Source organism: Macaca mulatta, chromosome 4 (assembly GCF_049350105.2).
Source record: "Macaca mulatta isolate MMU2019108-1 chromosome 4, T2T-MMU8v2.0, whole genome shotgun sequence".
NCBI classification, from domain to species: Eukaryota; Metazoa; Chordata; class Mammalia; order Primates; family Cercopithecidae; genus Macaca; species Macaca mulatta.
Window position 1 is genome coordinate 162,382,357 of NC_133409.1, and position 19,151 is coordinate 162,401,507.

At 40.4% G+C, this 19,151-nt stretch overlaps 1 protein-coding gene across 2 annotated transcripts in view; it reads right to left on the reverse strand.

Moving 5' to 3' along the window:
* The window catches only part of CDKAL1 (CDK5 regulatory subunit associated protein 1 like 1), a 707,863-nt gene that overhangs the window by 493,084 nt on the left and 195,628 nt on the right, over positions 1-19,151 (reverse strand). For both annotated transcript variants that reach the window (XM_001098819.5, XM_078001348.1), the window contains exon 6: positions 1,538-1,634. In XM_001098819.5, coding sequence (XP_001098819.2) covers positions 1,538-1,634 — 97 coding nt within the window. The remainder of the gene's footprint in view (positions 1-1,537; positions 1,635-19,151) is intronic.

Below are 19,151 nucleotides of genomic sequence, written 5' to 3' on the forward strand. Positions count from 1 at the left end.
AGTGTCCTCCCTTACACTGTATCTGGAGAATCTCCTGCACATCCTAACATACGCTTTTCCCTGCACACAATGGAGGTTTAAAAAATGTTGCCATAATGTATGCAGAGAAGAGGCTTTTGCCACATTAAAGAAAGTCTGCTGTTCTCTAACTTTATTCCTTGAGATGAAATCTAAGATCAACTCTGAGCTTTTACCACATTCCATCTCTAAAAAGACTTCCAACTAGTTTCCTATTTCCCTACCATAGCAGGATTATGTTTATAGAGAAAGTTAGTCTGACATGAAAAGAGAACTCGGGAGTCCCATATTCATTTCATTCCTTAAACCAAGAGAAATCAAAATGTAAACAGACAAATGGTGAAAACAAACTAAAGTTACCAAACATTCAGGTTCTGTTTGTTGAAAGTGAGAATGTTTGTTCGAAGATTATTAAATTTGCTAGTGGGGTAAGGACTTCACAGCAGAAAACAAGTTCATTACACTGAGAACATGATACAAGAACCTGTCAGTAGTGTATCAAATAAGGAAAAATCTATTATAAAGTTCAAAGCAGATGCCAATTAATCATGCAAACTTCTTCTTTGAGCATATGATGTTTTTACACTTTTTTAAAATTAATGTAGCCTTTTTAAACAAACAATATTGCTGAGTTTATCACCTGCAGCTTCAGTAGAATGTTGGGAAGGAAAAAGCACCATCATTTGATCAACCAATATTGACTGAATATCAGCTACTTGACGGCATTTGGCAAAGAGTAATTGGCTACAAAGAACAAGAGAGAGAGAAGACAGTAATCTCCTTACTTCACAGAGCTCACTGCCTCCCCCTAAAAAAGTATGCTAACAACAGAATGGGAAGATTTTTTTCAGGCAATCAACAAACACTTATTGAGTGCCTCCTATGTGCCAGGTATCATGGGAAAGGCTAGAGAAACATGGTGAGAGTTTTAAAAAAAGATTGAAAGACTATTCTCATGAGGCTAGCAATTTAAATAGACAGGTGGGCTTTATTCAAAGAATTATATGACAGGTAACTGCACAATAAGCAAAGAGAAACTAGAGAAAAGAATTATGGAGGACTACACAAAGTAGGAAGAGAAGGCTTTACAGAAGGTCGTCATGTTGGAGTCAAGACTTGTGGTGGTAGGTATAAGGGAGGTGGGGCATTTGAAGAAAGGCATTGATGTACTCGGGGGCGAAAAGCAAGTAGCTGAGTGAGGTGGAAAAACTGTAATGATGTGGAAAGCGATGGTAATAGACAGCCAAAGACCAGGTTATTAAAGGATGTAAATTCCACACTATGGCTTTTTATTGTGCTGCTCTTTCTTAATGAGAGAAACGAACAACACATGTTTTTATGCTAAGGTGAAAAAGTTACACAGAAATGACAGTTTCAGGGACAATAAGGAAAATATGTTTAGGACAGCCATAAGTGTAACACAGCTTATAAATAACCTACAAATAGAAAATAAAATGTGGAGCTATTATAGGTGTTAATAATATAAGATTTTCTCTTTTTGCATCAGGTACAAGCTTACCCCAATGATACTTAGTCCCTTAAGGTAGTCCTGGCGAGGCTGGGCTTGAGGAACGCATCCAGCCAGTACGATCTTCTTGTTCTCCTCTTGAGCTTTCCTAAAACATTGAAGAGAAAACAGTGTGAATTCCTTTGCTCATGGGGATACTCTTGGAAACTGTTGTTAGTGCATATTAGTTCTCCAAATAAAAATAGGCCTATCTCACATGAAACAGGATTTTCTTACCACTGGTTAAAGACCACATAATAAAACTTCTGTACAATATGTCTATTTATCATAGCATTAAAGAACACAACAGCAGTCCAACCAGATAATGCCATTCATCCGTCTCATTACAAAACAAAAAAAATTCATTATTTTTTCTTTTATTCCCAAGGATATGAATCACTCTTGAAAACCGCATTTTCCAGACAGGCAAGCTAACTCTTCAAGTAGGTTACTTATGTTAAATGTTAATGAAAATATGCCTAAAACTTAATAGACTATTTCCTAGTCTTTTGACCAACATAAAAGTAAAATATACTTAAAGAAACTGAACCAGAGAAGAGTAAATAAAAGGTATAATGTCCTATGTGCTAGTAATTCGCACGTCTCCTCAGTCCTGCTCCCTAGAGACATGCTACAGTTGTTTGCATATGCTTACATCCAGACACCAGACTATCCCTCACATATGCAAGCATATATGGGAAAGTAAACTGGTGCTTTGTACATACAAACATATTTGAATGTTTGAGAAAGTATTTCTGGATTACAGAAACCTAGATGTGAAATCTACACTCAGTTGTGTAATTATTTCCTTAGTATAAATTCTAAGTAACTGGGTGGAGTGGTTCACGTCTGTAATCCCAGCACTTTGGGAGGCCAAGGCAGAAGGATCACTTGAGCCCAGGAGTTTGAAACCAGCCTGGGCACCATTGTGAGACCATGTCTCTACTAAAAATAAACAAATTAGCAAATCATGGTGGGGCATGTCTGTAGTCCCAGCTACTCTGGAGGCTGAGCCAGGAGGAGCACTGAAGCCCCAGGAGTTCAAGGATGTGGTGAGCACCACTGATGATGATGGCACCACCGTGCTGTAGCCTGGGCAACAGAGCAAGGCCGTGTCTCAAAAAAAAAAAAAAAAAAAACTAAGAAGTAGAAATGCTGGTTCAAAACTATACATATATGGCTTTTTTTTTTTTTTTTTTTTGAGACGGAGTCTCGCTCTGTCACCCAGGCTGGAGTGCAGTGGCCGGATCTCAGCTCACTGCAAGCTCCGCCTCCCGGGTTTATGCCATTCTCCTGCCTCAGCCTCCTGAGTAGCTGGGACTACAGGTGCCCGCCACCTCTCCCGGCTAGTTTTTTTGTATTTTTTTTTTTTTAGTAGAGACGGGGTTTCACCGTGTTAGCCAGGATAGTCTCGATCTCCCGACCTCGTGATCCGCCCGTCTCGGCCTCCCAAAGTGCTGGGATTACAGGCTTGAGCCACTGCGCCCGGCCTATATATGGCTTTTTAAAAGCCTTTCTTTACTCAAGAGAGTTCTAGCAATATGTTTGATGTGACATTATTCATTCGGGTATGTGTATATATAGCCAACATTTATTTTGTGCTAGAAGACAGTAGTGAACGAAGCAGAACTTATATCCTTTCCTAGAAATTACTCAAATCTTTTGCCCACCTTAAAATTAAATTTTCAAGTCTTTAATTCTTTTGCATGTGTATGGGTTTTGGAGTGTGTTTTGATGCTTTGTTCACCTTTATTGCTGAGTCTTTGGGCACTGCGTATTATATACCAAATTGGGTCGCTCCTCCCACCACTACAAGCAACCTCTAGGTTTCTGAAACCAACTGAGAAAGGTAAGGGTATTAGCAGCCCAGTTTTGGTAGGTGTGACATTAAACTCTACTACTATAAAGTGAACGGTCTCTAAGCCTGGCACACCTTTTTGTCTTTGTCAACTTTTTCAAGAGTACAAATTCAAAACTAGATGCCAACAAAAAATTGGGCTCTTTCTGATAAACAGCCACATCGAAATTTTCTGGGAAGTACAGAGAATGATTAAATAAATGAATAGAGTACAAAATACTATTTTAACAGCACCTGCATTTCATTTCAATAGCTTCTTAGAACACTTTGATATATAATTTTTCTTCTTGGAATCCTGAAAAAGCTTGTTAACGAAATAAAAACAAATCTGACTTTGGTAGATTGCATAACACAACCAAGAGAATTATGGCCTGGCTCTGCCACCTTGTTTTACTTTTTATCAGTACCAAGCACATCATTGCACATAAATACTTTTCTTGTATTAAATGGGAAATACCTTATCAAACAAAGAAAATCTTTCCATTTTCATTAGCCATGTATACAAAGAAGTTCACATCAAGTTGCTTTAAGAACTTTCATTATAACACCTAGAATCGCTGCCAAACTTCCAAGAGAGATGGAGATGACTAATAATTAAATCCAAATTTAAAAAGCTTACTTCCTATAATGCTATTCAATTACTTACTAAGCACCTCTAAGACATTATTACACTGAGTGTGTAAGAGAATACGGTAATGAAGAAGACAAGTGCCTTGCACTCAACGAGCTTATGGTTTACAATATTTGAAACATAAAAGAACATAAAAAGCACAGCACCCAGTAAGGTGCCCTTGGTGACAGAGAGATGGATAACTAACATACCACGAAGAGAAAAAGAATATGCAGAAAGGAAAACACAGGAAAAAGCTTCATGAAGAAATCTAGGAGGATTTTATTGGCAAGACAGGAGTAGGAAAAATGGAGATGGAGGCAGAGAAAGCTCAGGGCAGTTGTTAGAGCATGAACAAAGACAAGGAGGAGGAAAGCATTTCATTATATTCATAGAAATAATTTCTGTATATGGGAGAATGAGAGGCTTATATTGTAGAAAGAATCTTAAGAGGCTAGAGAGTCTCTTATTTCGTGGGCCGTATGGAAATCTCTTAAGTTTTGGTGGCAGAGTGGAACTTTGAGAACATAACACTGGTGACAGTGTAAAATGTCAATAGATTTGACATTGACATTCACCTTCTGTTTGCCCTAAATAGAAGGGGAAAAGAAGCCAGGAGGTGAGGAAATTAATTTAATACCCTAGGCAAAAGGATCAAAGAACCAGAATGCATGTGGAAGATTTTTTAAAAGATGATGATGATTAAAGAAACGGAGATTAGTTCTCCTGCTAGAATATACTTGAAAAATACCAGAGGAATCAAAGGTAATGCCAAAATTTTAGTCTAAAGTAGGGGTCAGCAAACTTTTCTTATTTATTTATTTATTTTTGAAACGGAGTTTCACTCTGTTGTCCAGGCTGGAGTGCAGTGGCGCGATCTCGGCTCACTGCAAGCTCCACCTCCTGGGTTCATGCCATTCACCTGCCTCAGCCTCCCAAGTAGCTGGGATTACAGGCGCCCGCCACCACGCCAGCTAATTTTTGTATTTTTAATAGAGACGGGGTTTCACTGTGTTAGCCAGGATGGTCTCGATCTCCTGACCTCATGATCCGCCCGCCTCAGCTTCCCAAAGTGTTAGGATTATGGGCGTGAGTCACCCCACCTGGCGGGGTCAGCAAACTTTTCTATAAAGGGCCCGAAAGTAAATACTTTCAGCTTTGCCAGTCATAAGGTCTCTGTTGCAACTTCTTAACTCTGCCACCTTAGTGCAAAAGCAGCCATAGACAATAGTTACATGAATGGGCATCTAATATTAATAAAACCTTATTTACAAAAACAGGCAGCAGGCGATAGTTTGCTAATCCACAGCTTAAGAAAACAGAGAGAGAGGAAAAAAAAAAAAAACACAACAAAGAAACAGTTGTTCCACTGGTTGTCAGACCTGACTGAGTATTGGGATAGAAGGTAATAAATTCACATAGGACACACTGAATCTGAGATTCTAGCAATGCCCATCAAATCTCTGAAATGCAAGTTGGCTGGCTGAGAATAAATGAGGATAGATTTCAAAGTGATAGCTGATGACAGTGGATGCAGCAGTGTCAAAGTGTGAGAGAATCTAATTGAATATAAAACGTTACAGTTTTATGGAGGTGTACAAACATTTCCATAGGATCAAAAATAATAGTGTGAAAACAAAGAACCAATGATACTATGACAATAAAAACTGTGGTTAGCACTTACATAGCACTTAATCAGGGTAATAACCATTATGTAATTAGTTATGCAGAATACTTGAAAACAGTACAGCCAATATATAACAACTCAGGGACAATGTTCTCATGACATGAAACAGGTGAAGGCTTATTTTAAGGGAATAAGAACACCAAAAAATTAAAAGAAAAATTGAGGTGCATTATTAAGTAATTCACACAAGATAGCCATTGATATCGTTAGGCTGTGTCCCCACCCAAATCTCATCTTGAACTGTAGTTCCCATAATATCCACATATCGTGGGAGGAATCTGGTGGGAGGTAATTGAATAATGGGGGTCGTTTCCCCCATGCTATTCTCATGATAATAAGTTCTCATGAGATCTGATGGTTTATAAGGGGCTTCCTCATTTGCTCAGCTCTCATTCTGTCTCCTGCTCCCCTGTAAAGACGTGCTTTCTGCCATGATTATAAGTTTCCTGAGGCTTCTCCAGCCATGCAGAACTGAGTCAATGAAACCTCTTTTCTTTATAAATTACCCAGTTTCAGGTATGTCTTTATTTGCAGTGTGAGAATGAACTAATACACCCATATAACAAACCTGCACATGCACCCACTGAATCTAAAATAAAAGTTGAAATTAGTTTTTTTAAAAAGGGAAGGCCAGGTGCAATGGTTCACGCCTATAATCCCAGCACTTTGGTAGGCCAAGGCGGGTGGGTTGCCTAAGGTCAGGAGTTTGAGACCCGTCTGGCCAACATGATGGAACCCGTCTCTACTAAAAATACAAAAAAATTAGCCAGGCGTGGTGGCATGCCCCTGTAATCCCAGTCACTCGGGAGGCTGAGGCAGGGAATTGCTTGAACCAGGCAGGCAGAGGTTGCAGTGAGCCAAGATCGCACCACTGCACTCCATCTTGGGTGACAGAGTGAGACTCCATCTCAAAAAAAAAAAAAAAAAAAAAAAGAGAAGAGGTGCAGCAGCAGCTTGCCCCTTTAATCCCAGCTCTTTGAGAGGCCTAGGCAGGTGTATAGCTTGAGTCCAGGAAGGCGTTTGAGACCAGCCTGGGCAATGATGTGGAATTACATTGGCTTTGGGGAAAAAAAAAAATTTCATTATTTCTTAAAATTTGGCTTTAAAATTCTAAGGCAGACCAGAACTATAATCTAAGCCAAAATCATAGCTGTCATGGAATATTAACGCTATACTTTACAAGTCACCAAATAAAGTAGCAAAGTTTTAATGCAAATTCACAGAGTATTTTTGTTCTCAACAGTCCCTTCTTATAGCTTGTTCTTTTTGTCTAGTTAGCTTTGTTCAAGTTAATAAAAGTCTTTAAAAATATTCCTTTAAAAATGTATCCATCACAGACATATTTTTAAAACCTTTTATCCTGCAAAATATGAATGGTGATAAGAATAATACCTTAAGAATATTTAAAATAGTATTAATTTCCATGTCTTCAGATAGTCTTGAAATGCTAATATAAAAACTGAATATAAATTTAATATAACGGGTCATTTTTTCTTGAAACATATTTCTAAATAAAGATATGTACTCTTGTCTAGAGCATTACCTTGAGTAATATAGAAAACATAAAGAAGATTTTCCCTCTTGTCTTCCAAAAACCAAATGGAAGAAACAATTTGTGCAAAATCTTTTTCTTTTTCTTTTCTTTTTTTTTTTTTTTTTTTTTTTTGAGACAGAGTCTTGCTCTGATGCCCAGGTTGGAGTGCAGTGGCACGATCTCAGCTCACTGCAACCTCCGTCTCCCAGGTTCAATTGATTCTCCTGCCTCAGCCTCCTGAGAAGCTGGCACTACAGGTGTGGGCCACCACACACGGCTAATCTTTGTATTTTTAGTAGAGATGGGGTTTCACCATGTTGGCCAGCCTGGTCTCGAATTCCTGACCTCGAGTGATCCACCCACCTCAACCTCCCAAAGTGCTGGGATTTCAGGCATGAGCCACCGTGCCCGGCCTGTACAAAATCTTAACATTCATAGTATAATAAAAAATACATAAAGATGACAAAATATCATTCCCTTATTTCACAGATGAGAAGATTAAGATTTAAGAAGATGCAATGATTGAGGCCTAAATTCCCACAGTTTCCGTAGTTAGTGCTGGAGCTGGCATGAGCACCCAAGATCTCCAGGTTCCGTGAATATCACATTTCAAAAACCCAATTGCATTCAACAATCAGAACTCGGCTGTGTTGGACAATCTGAACTAAGCAAGTTTCAATCCTTCATTTGCACAAATGGACCTGATTGGAAACCTGGGTGGGAACTTTTGTTACAAAATGCAAGCCTCTTCATTCTCTAGAACGCACCTTTGTTTTACACTAAAGGCTGCAAATTGTTCACTGGAATAAAATCTGTTTCCTCCAAATCCCTTTTTCAGAGAACTTTTGTTCACAAGCATTCATGTTTTCATTCTACAATTTATTCATGTATCACATGCCAGACACAAGGAAAAATAAAGATACAAAGATAGTCATTGATCTAAAGTTCACAGTTTGGAGCGAGAAGGAAGAAATATGCTTTAGAAGCCAATTTTTCGCGTAAAAGGGAAGAATGGAAGAACAGAGATGTGCAGGTGGCAAGAACAGCTGCAAGTAGCTGTGGGACAGTCATCATGCACCCTTGTCAAGAGACCCAAGGCTATCAATGTAATGCAGGAAAAGTGGTTTTGCCTTCATCACCCTGACTCCCACTGAGGTCCCTGAGGGACAAGGTCAGGGGCACTGGGGCAGCTGAGCAGCTGAGACTAGAGTCCTCCCAACCTACACTGCAACCTGTTACTGTGTTTCCATCTGCTTTACAAGGGCAACAAGGGTCTGTGAAAGATTAATTTGAAGGTTTTGTGGATTTTAAGGGGAAGAAATGAGGATACAGATACAGACTTCTGTGAAGAGGCTGAGGGTGTTTAAAAAGCTGGTTCACTATAGAAAGAGAAATTCAATGACACACACACACACAGTTTAAAAAAGAAACTACAGGGGGAAAATGATGGGGGGAAAGTAAACGATGGAAAAAAGTCAAAAGGTGGTACCTGCAGAAATTAGAAAATGGTGACTGTGGTGCTTGCACAATGAGTAACGGATGAGAAGTACAGTAAAAGTAAAATAAGCACCAGAGGGGCTTAACTAGCCTTATGGCTCCAAAGTGAACAAGGTGCAGACAATAGCAATGATTCCTTAGGCTTATAAGAAGATGCTTGTCAGCCAGACGCAGTGGCTCACACCTGTAATCCTAGCACTTTGGGAAGCAGAGGCGGGTGTGTGTGGTCAGGAATTTGAGACCAGCTTGGCCAACATGACCAAACCCGATCTCTACTAAAAATACAAAAAAAAAAAAAAAATTAGCCGGGTGTCATGGTGCACAGCTGCATTCCCAGCTACTCAGGAGGCTGAGGCAGGAAAATCGCTTGAACCTGGGAGGCAGAGGTTGCATTGAGCGAGATGGTGCCACTGCACTCCAGCCTGGGTGACAGAGCGAGATTCTGTCTCAAAAAAAAAGAAAAGGAAAAGGAGATGGTTCTCATAGCCAGGCAAGATGGTACACACCTGTAGTCCTAGCTACTCAGGAGGCTGAGGTGCAGGGAGAGTTTGAGCCTAAAAGGTCCAGGTTGCAGTGAGCTTGGACTGTGCCACTACACTCCAGCCAGGGGAACAGAGCAAGACTCCATCTCAAAAAAAAATTTTTTTAATTAAAAATTAATATTTTTAAAAAGAGAGAAGAAGATGCTTCTGAGTCCTACCAGGCTGGCTGCTACAGGTCATCCTCCCTGGAAATCTTTCCCCAGATGCCCTGGCAGCAAGGTAAGGGGAGAGATCCTTGTCATCCTGGGAGGCTGGCTGCTGTTGGCTATGGTCTGATGGGGCTCCATGACAAAATGAATGGATGAGACTGGTTACTTATGAGTTCTGTGCCTGGGCCCATTTAACTCTAGGTAAACCTAAAAAATCAAATTCCTCAACCTGCCAAACTGAACCTTTCATACCCTGAAAATTACTGTCAACACCTATTTATGTCACCTGATAGACAGCTTGTCTCTATGACACACGTTTCCACTTCTCTACAACTGAAACTACAATCCTTCAAGATAATGAAGCATATATACTACCTAGCTTCTCAGGCTAGTGACTTAAAAGCTGTATCTAAAGCACTAAAGGCCGTAAGTTTGTTCTTTGATTTAAAAATTCAATGTCAAGTCATTTGTGCAAGTGATCCCAATCAGTTAACAGCAAGTCCATCCTTCCAGTTCTTCCCGTAACTCTTAGAATTACTTTTAACTTCTCTCACACTCAATCCATCAGCAAATCCCACCCAGAAATATACCACGTTTCAACATACCTCAGAAATAAGTCCAGGTTTAAACCACTTATCACCACCCCCACAGCTACCACCGTGGTCTAAGCCAGTAACACTTTTTCCCTGCTGCCTTCCATCTTCATTCCCTTAGACTTTGGTCTCAACACAGCAGTGGTCATTTTAAAACAGAAGCCAGAACATGGTACTCCTCTCCTCAAAATCGTTTCATATATCATCATCTCATAAGAACTAACAGTTCATAAGAATCGCCTACAAAGCTCTAACTACCTGGGCATCCCTCCCTTCTGTGTTCCTTCCCTTATCTTCTCCTACTCTTTCCTCATTCACTCTGTTCCAGCCATAGAGGTCTTTTGAGTGTTCCTGAAAAAAAGTCATGCATGCACTTGACATTAAGCCCTGGCACTTGCCGTTTCTCCACTGATACGTTCTTGGCCCAGATGTCCACATGGTTCACTTTCCTTCATCTGCCTCAACTTTGCTCACATCACTCTCTTACCTGCTTAAAACTCTTACACCCCACAGCAACACCACTGGCTGCTTCCATGCTTTATTTCTTCTCCTTTTTTTTTTTTTTAGACAGAGTCTTGCTTCTTAGCCCAGGCTGGAGTGCAGTGGTGTGATCTCAGCTCACTGCAACCTCCGCCTCCTGGGTTCAAGCAATTATCCTGCCTCAGCCTCCCAAGTAACTGGGATTACAGGCACGTTCCACCACGCCCAGCTAATTTTTGTATTTTTAGTAGAGACAAGGTTTCACCATGTTGACCAGGCTGGTCTCGAACTCCTGACATCGAGTGATCTGCCCGCCTCAGCCTCCCAAAGTGTTGGGATTACAGGCATGAGTCACCACGCCTGGCCTATTTTTTTTTCATAGTACTTCTCATCTGCTCCTCTACCATGTAATTTTTCTTTCTTTCTTTCTTTCCTTCCTTCCTTCCCTTTCTTTCTCTCTTTTCTTTCTTTCTCTTCCTTTCTTTCTTCCTTTTTCTATTTTTGGGTCTGGCTCTATGTATCTTTCTTTCTCTTTCTTTTTTCAGGTCTGGCTCCTTTCTTTCTTCCTTTCTTTCTTTTCGGGTCTGGCTTCTTTCTTTTCTCTCTTTCTTTCTCTCTTTCTTTCTTTGTTTCCTTCTTTCTTTCTGTCTGTCTGTCTTCTTTCTTTCTTTCCTTTCCTTTCTTTCTTTCCCTTCTCCCTCTCTTTCTTTCCTTCCTTCCTTCCTTTCTCTTTCTTTCCTCTTTTTTTTTTTCAGGGTGTGGCTCCATCTCAGGTCAGTGAAACCTCCACCTCCCAGGCTCAAGTGATCCTCCTGCCTCAGCCTCCCAAGTAGCTGGGACTACAGGCACACGCCACTATTACCCAGATACTTTTTGATTTTTGTTTTTTGTTTTTTAGACACAGGGTTTTGCTCAGCCTGGTCTCAAACTCCTGAGCTCAAGTGATCTGCCCATCTTGGCCTCCCAAAGTGCTGGGATTACAGGCATAAGCCACTGTGCCAAGTCAATGTAATTTTCTTATTTAACCTTTTAATAGTCTGTCTCCAACCACCTCCTTCCTCCAGAGCATGAATGTCATAAAGATGGGGATTTTTGTGTATTTCAGTCCACAAGGATGTTACCAGACTTCGAATATGCCTGGCACATTGTAGTAGCAAAAAGGAAACAGGAGAGAACTCAAAGTACAACCACGAGGAGTAGCTAATATGAATCATGGCATAGGCACATAAAGGAACCTTATAGTCATTTGAGAAGCAGGGTAGTAAAATGGTTAGCCCCCAGACTTAAGCCAGGCTGCCTGGGTTCCAACACTGGCTCTGCTATTTACTAACTATATAGCTGTAGGGGAATTACTTAACCTCTCTGTGCTTCCGCTTCTTCACCTGTAATAGAAGTTCCTACCTCATGAGGTTGTCATGAGGGTTAAATGTTGTTAATATGTGAAAAGCACTTTAAAACTGCTGCCATGCAGTAAGTACTTTATAAACAGAGAATTATAGAGATCTACAAGTTCTGACAAGGAAATGTGTCCACAATATATGGTTACACGAAAGTAGCAAGTTATCGAACAGGACGTAAACTAGGTCCAATTTTCATAAAGAAGGTACATGCATAGAAAATTGTAGATTTTGAAAGATACATGCGTAGAAAAGGTACACTGTGAAAGAAAATACTCCAAATTGTAAATAACTACCTTTGTTGGATAAGACATTAAGAACAAAAAGAAGAAACTCTCAAAGCCTGACACCAAAACAGAGCAAGAGGAAAGAGTTCCCCAGCAGCAGTGGTAAGGCTGCATCCTGACAAGCTCCTTGGAAGGTATCATCCCAAGATTAAGACTAACCCAAGAGGACACAGATGCCATAAACAGTACCTCCTTATCTACCTGCCTAACTTGCTTTATGTAACCTCAAAGAGTTCCCCAACATTAGGGGAGTTTCTCTTGGATAGGAAGGTTGCCTGTTTGAATGGATTTTACCCAACTGGTCAATATTTTCTACAATATCCCTGATAAGTGGTCACGTGGCTTCTGCTTTATTTCATCAGATGCAGGGAGTTCATTGCTTTAAAATTTCCATATCACAAATGCCATATGTTATTATTATAAAACTTTAATTCATATAGCTTTCACCTATTCATCCAAATTTGCCCTTTTAATCTCAAAAAACTGAACCACATCCCAAATCATTTTTCGTCAAAAAAAGAAAAAAAAAGAAAGAAAAGAAAAAAAAGTAATCATTCTAATGAAAATGTTTCCATGACATGCTTATCTTTCTTATTACACAGAATATAGCGAATCTAAGTGACTTTGTAAGGTGATTGCCTCAGATAATCAGAGTACATGTAGAATTTCAAATTTTTAGAGGACATCAAAAGCTTTCTAGCCCTGTCATTTCGTTTTATAAAAGAGGAAACTGAGGATAAGAAAAATTAAATGGCTTGTCCAAGGTCAAAATAAAGACAGGGTCATTACTGGATATCATCTATCACTGCCCTTTGCTTCAAAATAATAATGCCCTAAGCTACGGGTTACCAAGCTCCATCAAGCTGTGTGGCCCCATAATAAATAATCTCAGTAAGCCATACCTATTCATTCTTCTGTTTCTTTTGTAAGGGTCACCTATTACTTTGCAATATGTCAATTTCTAACTTACCCACTCAATGTACTATCACCATTTCTAACTGCTATGTAATGAATCCATAAAAATTTCTGGAGTAAATGATGAAAATCAACAATTTCCTTTTATATATGATTTTTAAATTCATTAATGAATATTTATTTTGTGCCTATCATGCATACAATATAAGCTTAGATGCCTGTCAGATACCAAGAGGAATTTTTGCTTCAAAGAATACACATGAAGTTGGAAAGACCACCCTCCACTGAAATATAAAAATTATACAGAAATACACATTAACACTTAAATAAAAGGTTTGAACATTATTTGTACATTAATAAATACAAATAAGTTCACAGACCAGTGGCCACTAGACACTCACCAGTAAAAACAAAAGCAAAGAACAGAAAAGCCCTCATGTACCCCAAATACATGCAGTTACATATAAATCATATATGTGCAGTACTACAGTACTATATTGCACACATTATAAAACATACTTTGAAATTAGTATCTTTTTAAGTGAAAAACAGCAAAAGAAAAATTACTGTTCTGAGTTCAAATACGACAGAACTCACTGTAGGTCCAAATATGACCCTTACAAAGTCTGGTGTAATATTATCAGTTACCTCGAAACTCATTTACTCATGGAAGGGGACAAGAATATACCATCCAAAAATATGCCACTATAGCATAAGGACTATTTTGAGCTGAAAGCATGTAAGAAAAAGGAGACACAGAAAAAAAGCTCCCTGTCCTTCCCCATCTTACTAAAAACAGGACATAAAGTTCCATTTGTAAAGGTGTCTCCCTCTCCAGTATCAGGAAGAGAACTACTCTGAAGACAACTCTTGGCACCTGAAAAGATTCTAGTTTGCATTTTAAAAAACCTTACAAATGACCCTTATTTACTGTATTCTTTTTAGTCCCTTTCCCACAACTTACCCCACCAAGAAGCCCCAAACCTTTTCTTCTTTGTCTAACAAGACTCTATATTTCATTCCCTTTGTTAAGATGGTATATAAGCCCCAAATTCCTAACTGTGTCGTCACATTTATTTGTTAAATCCTGTATATCCATATGTAATTATATGTATTTTTTTATTCCTGTTAATCTGTCCTTTATCATTTTGATTCACAGTCCTCAGCTACTGAGCCTAAGAGGGTAGTGGAAGAGCTTTTTTTCCTCCTGTGACCTGCAAGATCAAAATGATGCCCCTTAATCAACTAAGACAAACCCTAAGGTTAAGGAAACAGTTACCTGTGGGTCAAGGGTTCAGGGCCTGGCTGGCATGCATTTTTCTAAATTCCTACGGCTACAAGAATAACCACCCTCTTGTTTAACTCCTTAACAATAGGAGCTATCAGGCAAATTATCAGAACTGATTTACAGCCCAGGCCGCTTGATTGGACAGATGATGGGCCTCATAAACATTCTTTTCTGATAAGCTACCAGAGACCAGAAACCAGTTTCAGCTAGCTTATAGAGGCTGCACAAAGTCTTTGTGTGCCATTGTTCACCTTTTGACATAAATAGTGAAATTCCACCTCATTTTAACGCTAAAACCCTACCACAAAGCGAATATGGGATATATGTTACATATATGTTTATTCATTATGCATGTATTCTGCTCCCCTCATAAATATGTATAGCTTTTCCCCCAAACCTGCTGAATATGAATGACTCCATTGTGTAATACAGAACTGGTAAGGCATAAAACACAGTCTGTCCTTTTCCTCTAAAGAGAGAGAGCACCTTCAGTCTATGCTGGAGACTTCCTCTTCTCAGCTTACATACCAGTATCACCAATAAAAGTTCTCCTTTGTACTATTTAGCCACCTTGAGACTCTTTGGGATGACACTTCCCTATACCATGAAATGTAAGGTTCAATGGTATTTTTGTGTTGTCAACAAAAAGAGTCAAACTCCAAAATATTTAAAGAAGTTTATTATGTGCTAAATATGAGTAACCATGGCTTCAGGCACAGTCTCAGGAGGTCCTGAGAACACCTGCCCAGGGTTGCTGGGTTACAGTTTGATTGTATATGTTTTAGGGAAATATAAGACATCAGTCAGTACATGTGAGGTATATATTGGATTGGTGCAGCAAAGTAGGATAATTGGAGAGCAGGTGGGGGGGGGGTCACACAGGTCATAGATGGTTTCCAAGATTTTCTGATTGACAATTGTTCAAAAGAGTTATTATCTAAGACCTGGAATCAACAGAACTGTCTGGGGGGTTGTGGAGACCAAGGTTATTCTGTAGACGAGGTCTTATAGGTGGCCACCCTTAGAGACAAATAAATGGCAAATGTTTCCTATCTAGACCTTCAAAAGGTGATAGACTCTCAGATGCAAATATTCCCCCCATAAAAGATGACTTTGCAGGGCCATTTTAAGATACGGCAAAAAAAAAAAAAAGGTATTTTAGGGTAAAATATTTTGATTTTTCTTACCTGTCATGTGATATTATGCCAGAGTCAGGCTGAAAAGTAAGGCATATTACATAGGGTTAAATAAAACCCATCTGACGAAATTTACAGGGTTTGTAGGGTGTGACTCCCTAGATCCCTTACATAAGAATTTGGGCAAGAGAGAAAAAAGGTTAGAGTTTAGTCCTCAGTGTAACATTTTTTTCTTTTTTTTTTTTTTTTTTTTTTTTTTGAGACGGAGTGTCACTCTTGTTGCCCAGGCTGGAGCACAATGGCATGATCTCAGCTGACCGCAACTTTGGTCTCCCAGGTTCAAGCGATTCTCCTGCTTCAGCCTCCCGCATAGCTGGGATTACAGGCATGTGCCAACACGCCCGACTAATTTTGTGTTTCTAGTAGAGACAGGGTTTCTCCATGTTGGTCAGGCTGGTCTTGAACTCCCGACCTCAGGTGATCCGCCTGCCTCAGCCTCCCACAATGCTGGGATTACAGGCATGAGCCACCGTGCCCAGCTAGTCCTCAGCGAAACTTTAAGAACCAAAGGAAAGTCAGTTGAGTGAGGCTTACGGAAGTCAGACCACGGCATATACGCCTCACTGCATTCAAAACTCACCTTGAATGCAGCATCTGAATCAATGCATGCAGCATCTGAATCAATTATTTCCTTCTTGTTAAGCAAGGTAAAGTAAAGCGCTCCATTCTTAAATGGATTAACAAAAGTAATCTCACGTATATGGCATGTATTCTATATTCCTATTATGAAGAATATCCTCATAAAATGAAAAAAAAATCTATAATTAGTTCACCTCCCCTAAGATCAATATCCTGATACTCTACTCACAGCAACACTGTAGAAGTTAATACCTTTCAACAAGGGCAGAAAGAGAGAAAAGAAAAAAGCGGAGGCGGGAAGGAAACTCAAGAATATATCAGTATATCAGAACACCTTCATAAAGTGACACTGAGAAGAGAAGCCCTGATCAGCTGTTACATTTACTGAATTCACCATCCAATTTGCACATCTCATTGTACTTTACCCTAATTATCACATTCACCAAGAATGACTAAAATTAAATGAAGACATGCATCTATATTTTGGGGTAGAGAAGGAAGAAATTTACAATTCTGGTTCCTACTAAAGATTTACTTAAAAGGATAAGGTTTATGAGATACTTATATTTTCTAGCTTAGTGTTAAAAAGTCCTGAAGGAAAATGCATACCTGGGCTTATTTCTAGCTCCATCTACCTGAATGCTATGTGAGCTGTAGTACTAAGAGATCCCAATCTGGTTTCAGGTGGAAGACACAGCCAAACAAATTTATGTGTTTGTTTGTTTGTTTGTTTGTTTGAGGCAGGGTCTCGCTCTGTCAGACAGGCTGGAATACAGGGTCATGATCTTGGCTCATTGCAACCTCTGCCCGCCAGGCTCAGCCTCCCGAGTAGCTGGGACTATAGGCACAAGCCTCCACTCTCAGCTTTTTTTTTTTTTTCTTTTTTAAGTAGAGATGAGGTTTCACCTTGTTGCCTACATTGGTCTGGATCTCCTAAACTCAAGCCATCTGCCCCCCTTGGCCTCCCAAAGTGCTGGGATTACAGGTGTAAGCCACTGTACCTGGTCTCATATTAAGAACCGGCCATATAATCTGAATTAAAATTTGTTTTTAATTCATAAAAGGTTATCAAACAAAATTTTACAAAGTTTTTCTACATCTTTATCAAAGTCACTTTTCAAAAAGAAAAGGTATTAATGTAAAAGCTACTTCCTTGCAGGGAGTAACAAAAATGCCCTTTGTTATTCAAAATAATACAAAATTGGCTGGAGGTGATGGCTCATGTCTGTAATCCCGGCACTTTGGGAGGCCAAAGTGGGCAGATCACTTGAGGTCAGGAGTTCAAGACCAGCCTGGACAACATGGTGAAACACCATCTCTACCAAAAAATACAAAAAAAAAAATTAGTCAGGCGTGGTGACGCATGCCTGTACTCCCAGCTACTCAGGAGGCTGATGTGGGAAAATCACTTGAACCTGGTAGGCGGAGGTTACAGTGAGCCAAGATCACACCACTGCACTCCAGCCTGAATGAGAGAGTAAGACCCTGTCTCAAAAACAACAGCAAAAAAAGTTGCAAAACAAGAGCCACTTGAGTCCTGGGAAAGATAAGAATCTGAAATGGTGTCTCCTTAGCAAATTTACATAGTCACAAAATTCCCCACTCTCTGAATAGAGGCAAAAGAAGAAATAAACTTCCTTCAAAGCTACCTCAACTGGGCTTCAGCAAGTTGTAATTCTGCATAATCAAAAAGTTCCACTAAAGGGGCAAGAGGCAGAGACTAACAGTATTTTAGGACACTTAAAAAAACTCATTTTTCTTTCTGTTCCCATAGCACTCCTATAAACATGGTAAACATTCCTAAAAACCATCAAACTTTCCATAACAAGTGTGGCAAGCACCAACCCTACAAAATGACACAGTACAAGAAGAGCAAGTGATGCAGGATTTTTCTCAGCCCCTTCGCTGGACTCCCAGCAGGGGTGCCCCCTCTACTCGGCCACCACACTCAACACCTTGTGGAGGGAACACATGAGCAAGCAAGTGCTGGACCTGGCCAGCGGCTCCAGACGCCAACACAGAAGCAAGCTCCGTGCGGGGCCCACGGCCAGACCAGGCATGTCGCCTCAAGGGGAACACAGCTGCACCCAGGTGAGGATGCCCATGACCCCGAAGCCCCAGAGGGGGTGATACAGTGCTCCTTTAGTTCTGCCATCCACAGGGAGCAGTGTATTAGCAGCTCAGTTGGCCCTTGAAGTGGCTTCCAGGTGAGGGTGCCCACGACCCTGAAGCCCCAGAGTGGGTGTTACAGTGCTCCTTTAGTTCCACTGTCCATGGACAGCGGTGTGTTAACAGCTCAGTTGGCCCCTTGCCTCATTGCATGGGGCAGCTGCCCTCCACTGGAAAGGGCAAAGGGCTGGTGTTGCAGCCTTTCTGGGTACCCACAGTTGATGGGTCCCAACCTCTTGTCCAGCATCCAAGAAGAATGAGGTCACATGGATAGTTGAAGGATGGTGAAGGCAGAGAATTTTACTGAACAATGAAAACAGCTCTCAGCAGAAAGAGGAGGTGGAGAGGGGACGGGAAGTACAGGTTATCTTCCCTGAAGTCAGGCTCCCGCTCCCTCTCTCTCACCCTCTCCCCCAACTGAGTCTGGGGTCTTTATAGGCACAGGAACAGGGCAGGGCAGGTCATAGGTAGTTCTGGAAAAGGCAGCAATCGATTGGTAAAAAGGCATTAATCAGAAAGAACCAACCAGAAGAGAGTGGGCAAACAGGAACAGAAGTTCTCACTTTGGGCTGCGGGTTTCAGGCTGTTTTTTCGTTTTGGTTTTTGATGGTGAGGTTTCACCAGGGACCGGCCCCTGTCTGTCTAGAATTTCTCTGCCTCCTGCCTCTATTACAAGGATTCTATGTATGCCCAGGGTAAGCAGCATTATGACAGGAAGTGAGTGGCTATGGTGGGAATACTAAACCCATTTTCTGGAATTCTGGGAAAATGCTACATCTAAAAAGAAGATTGTGCCGAGGCTTCAGTGCTTTGAGCCCAATTGCAAATATAAGAGAATGCTGGCT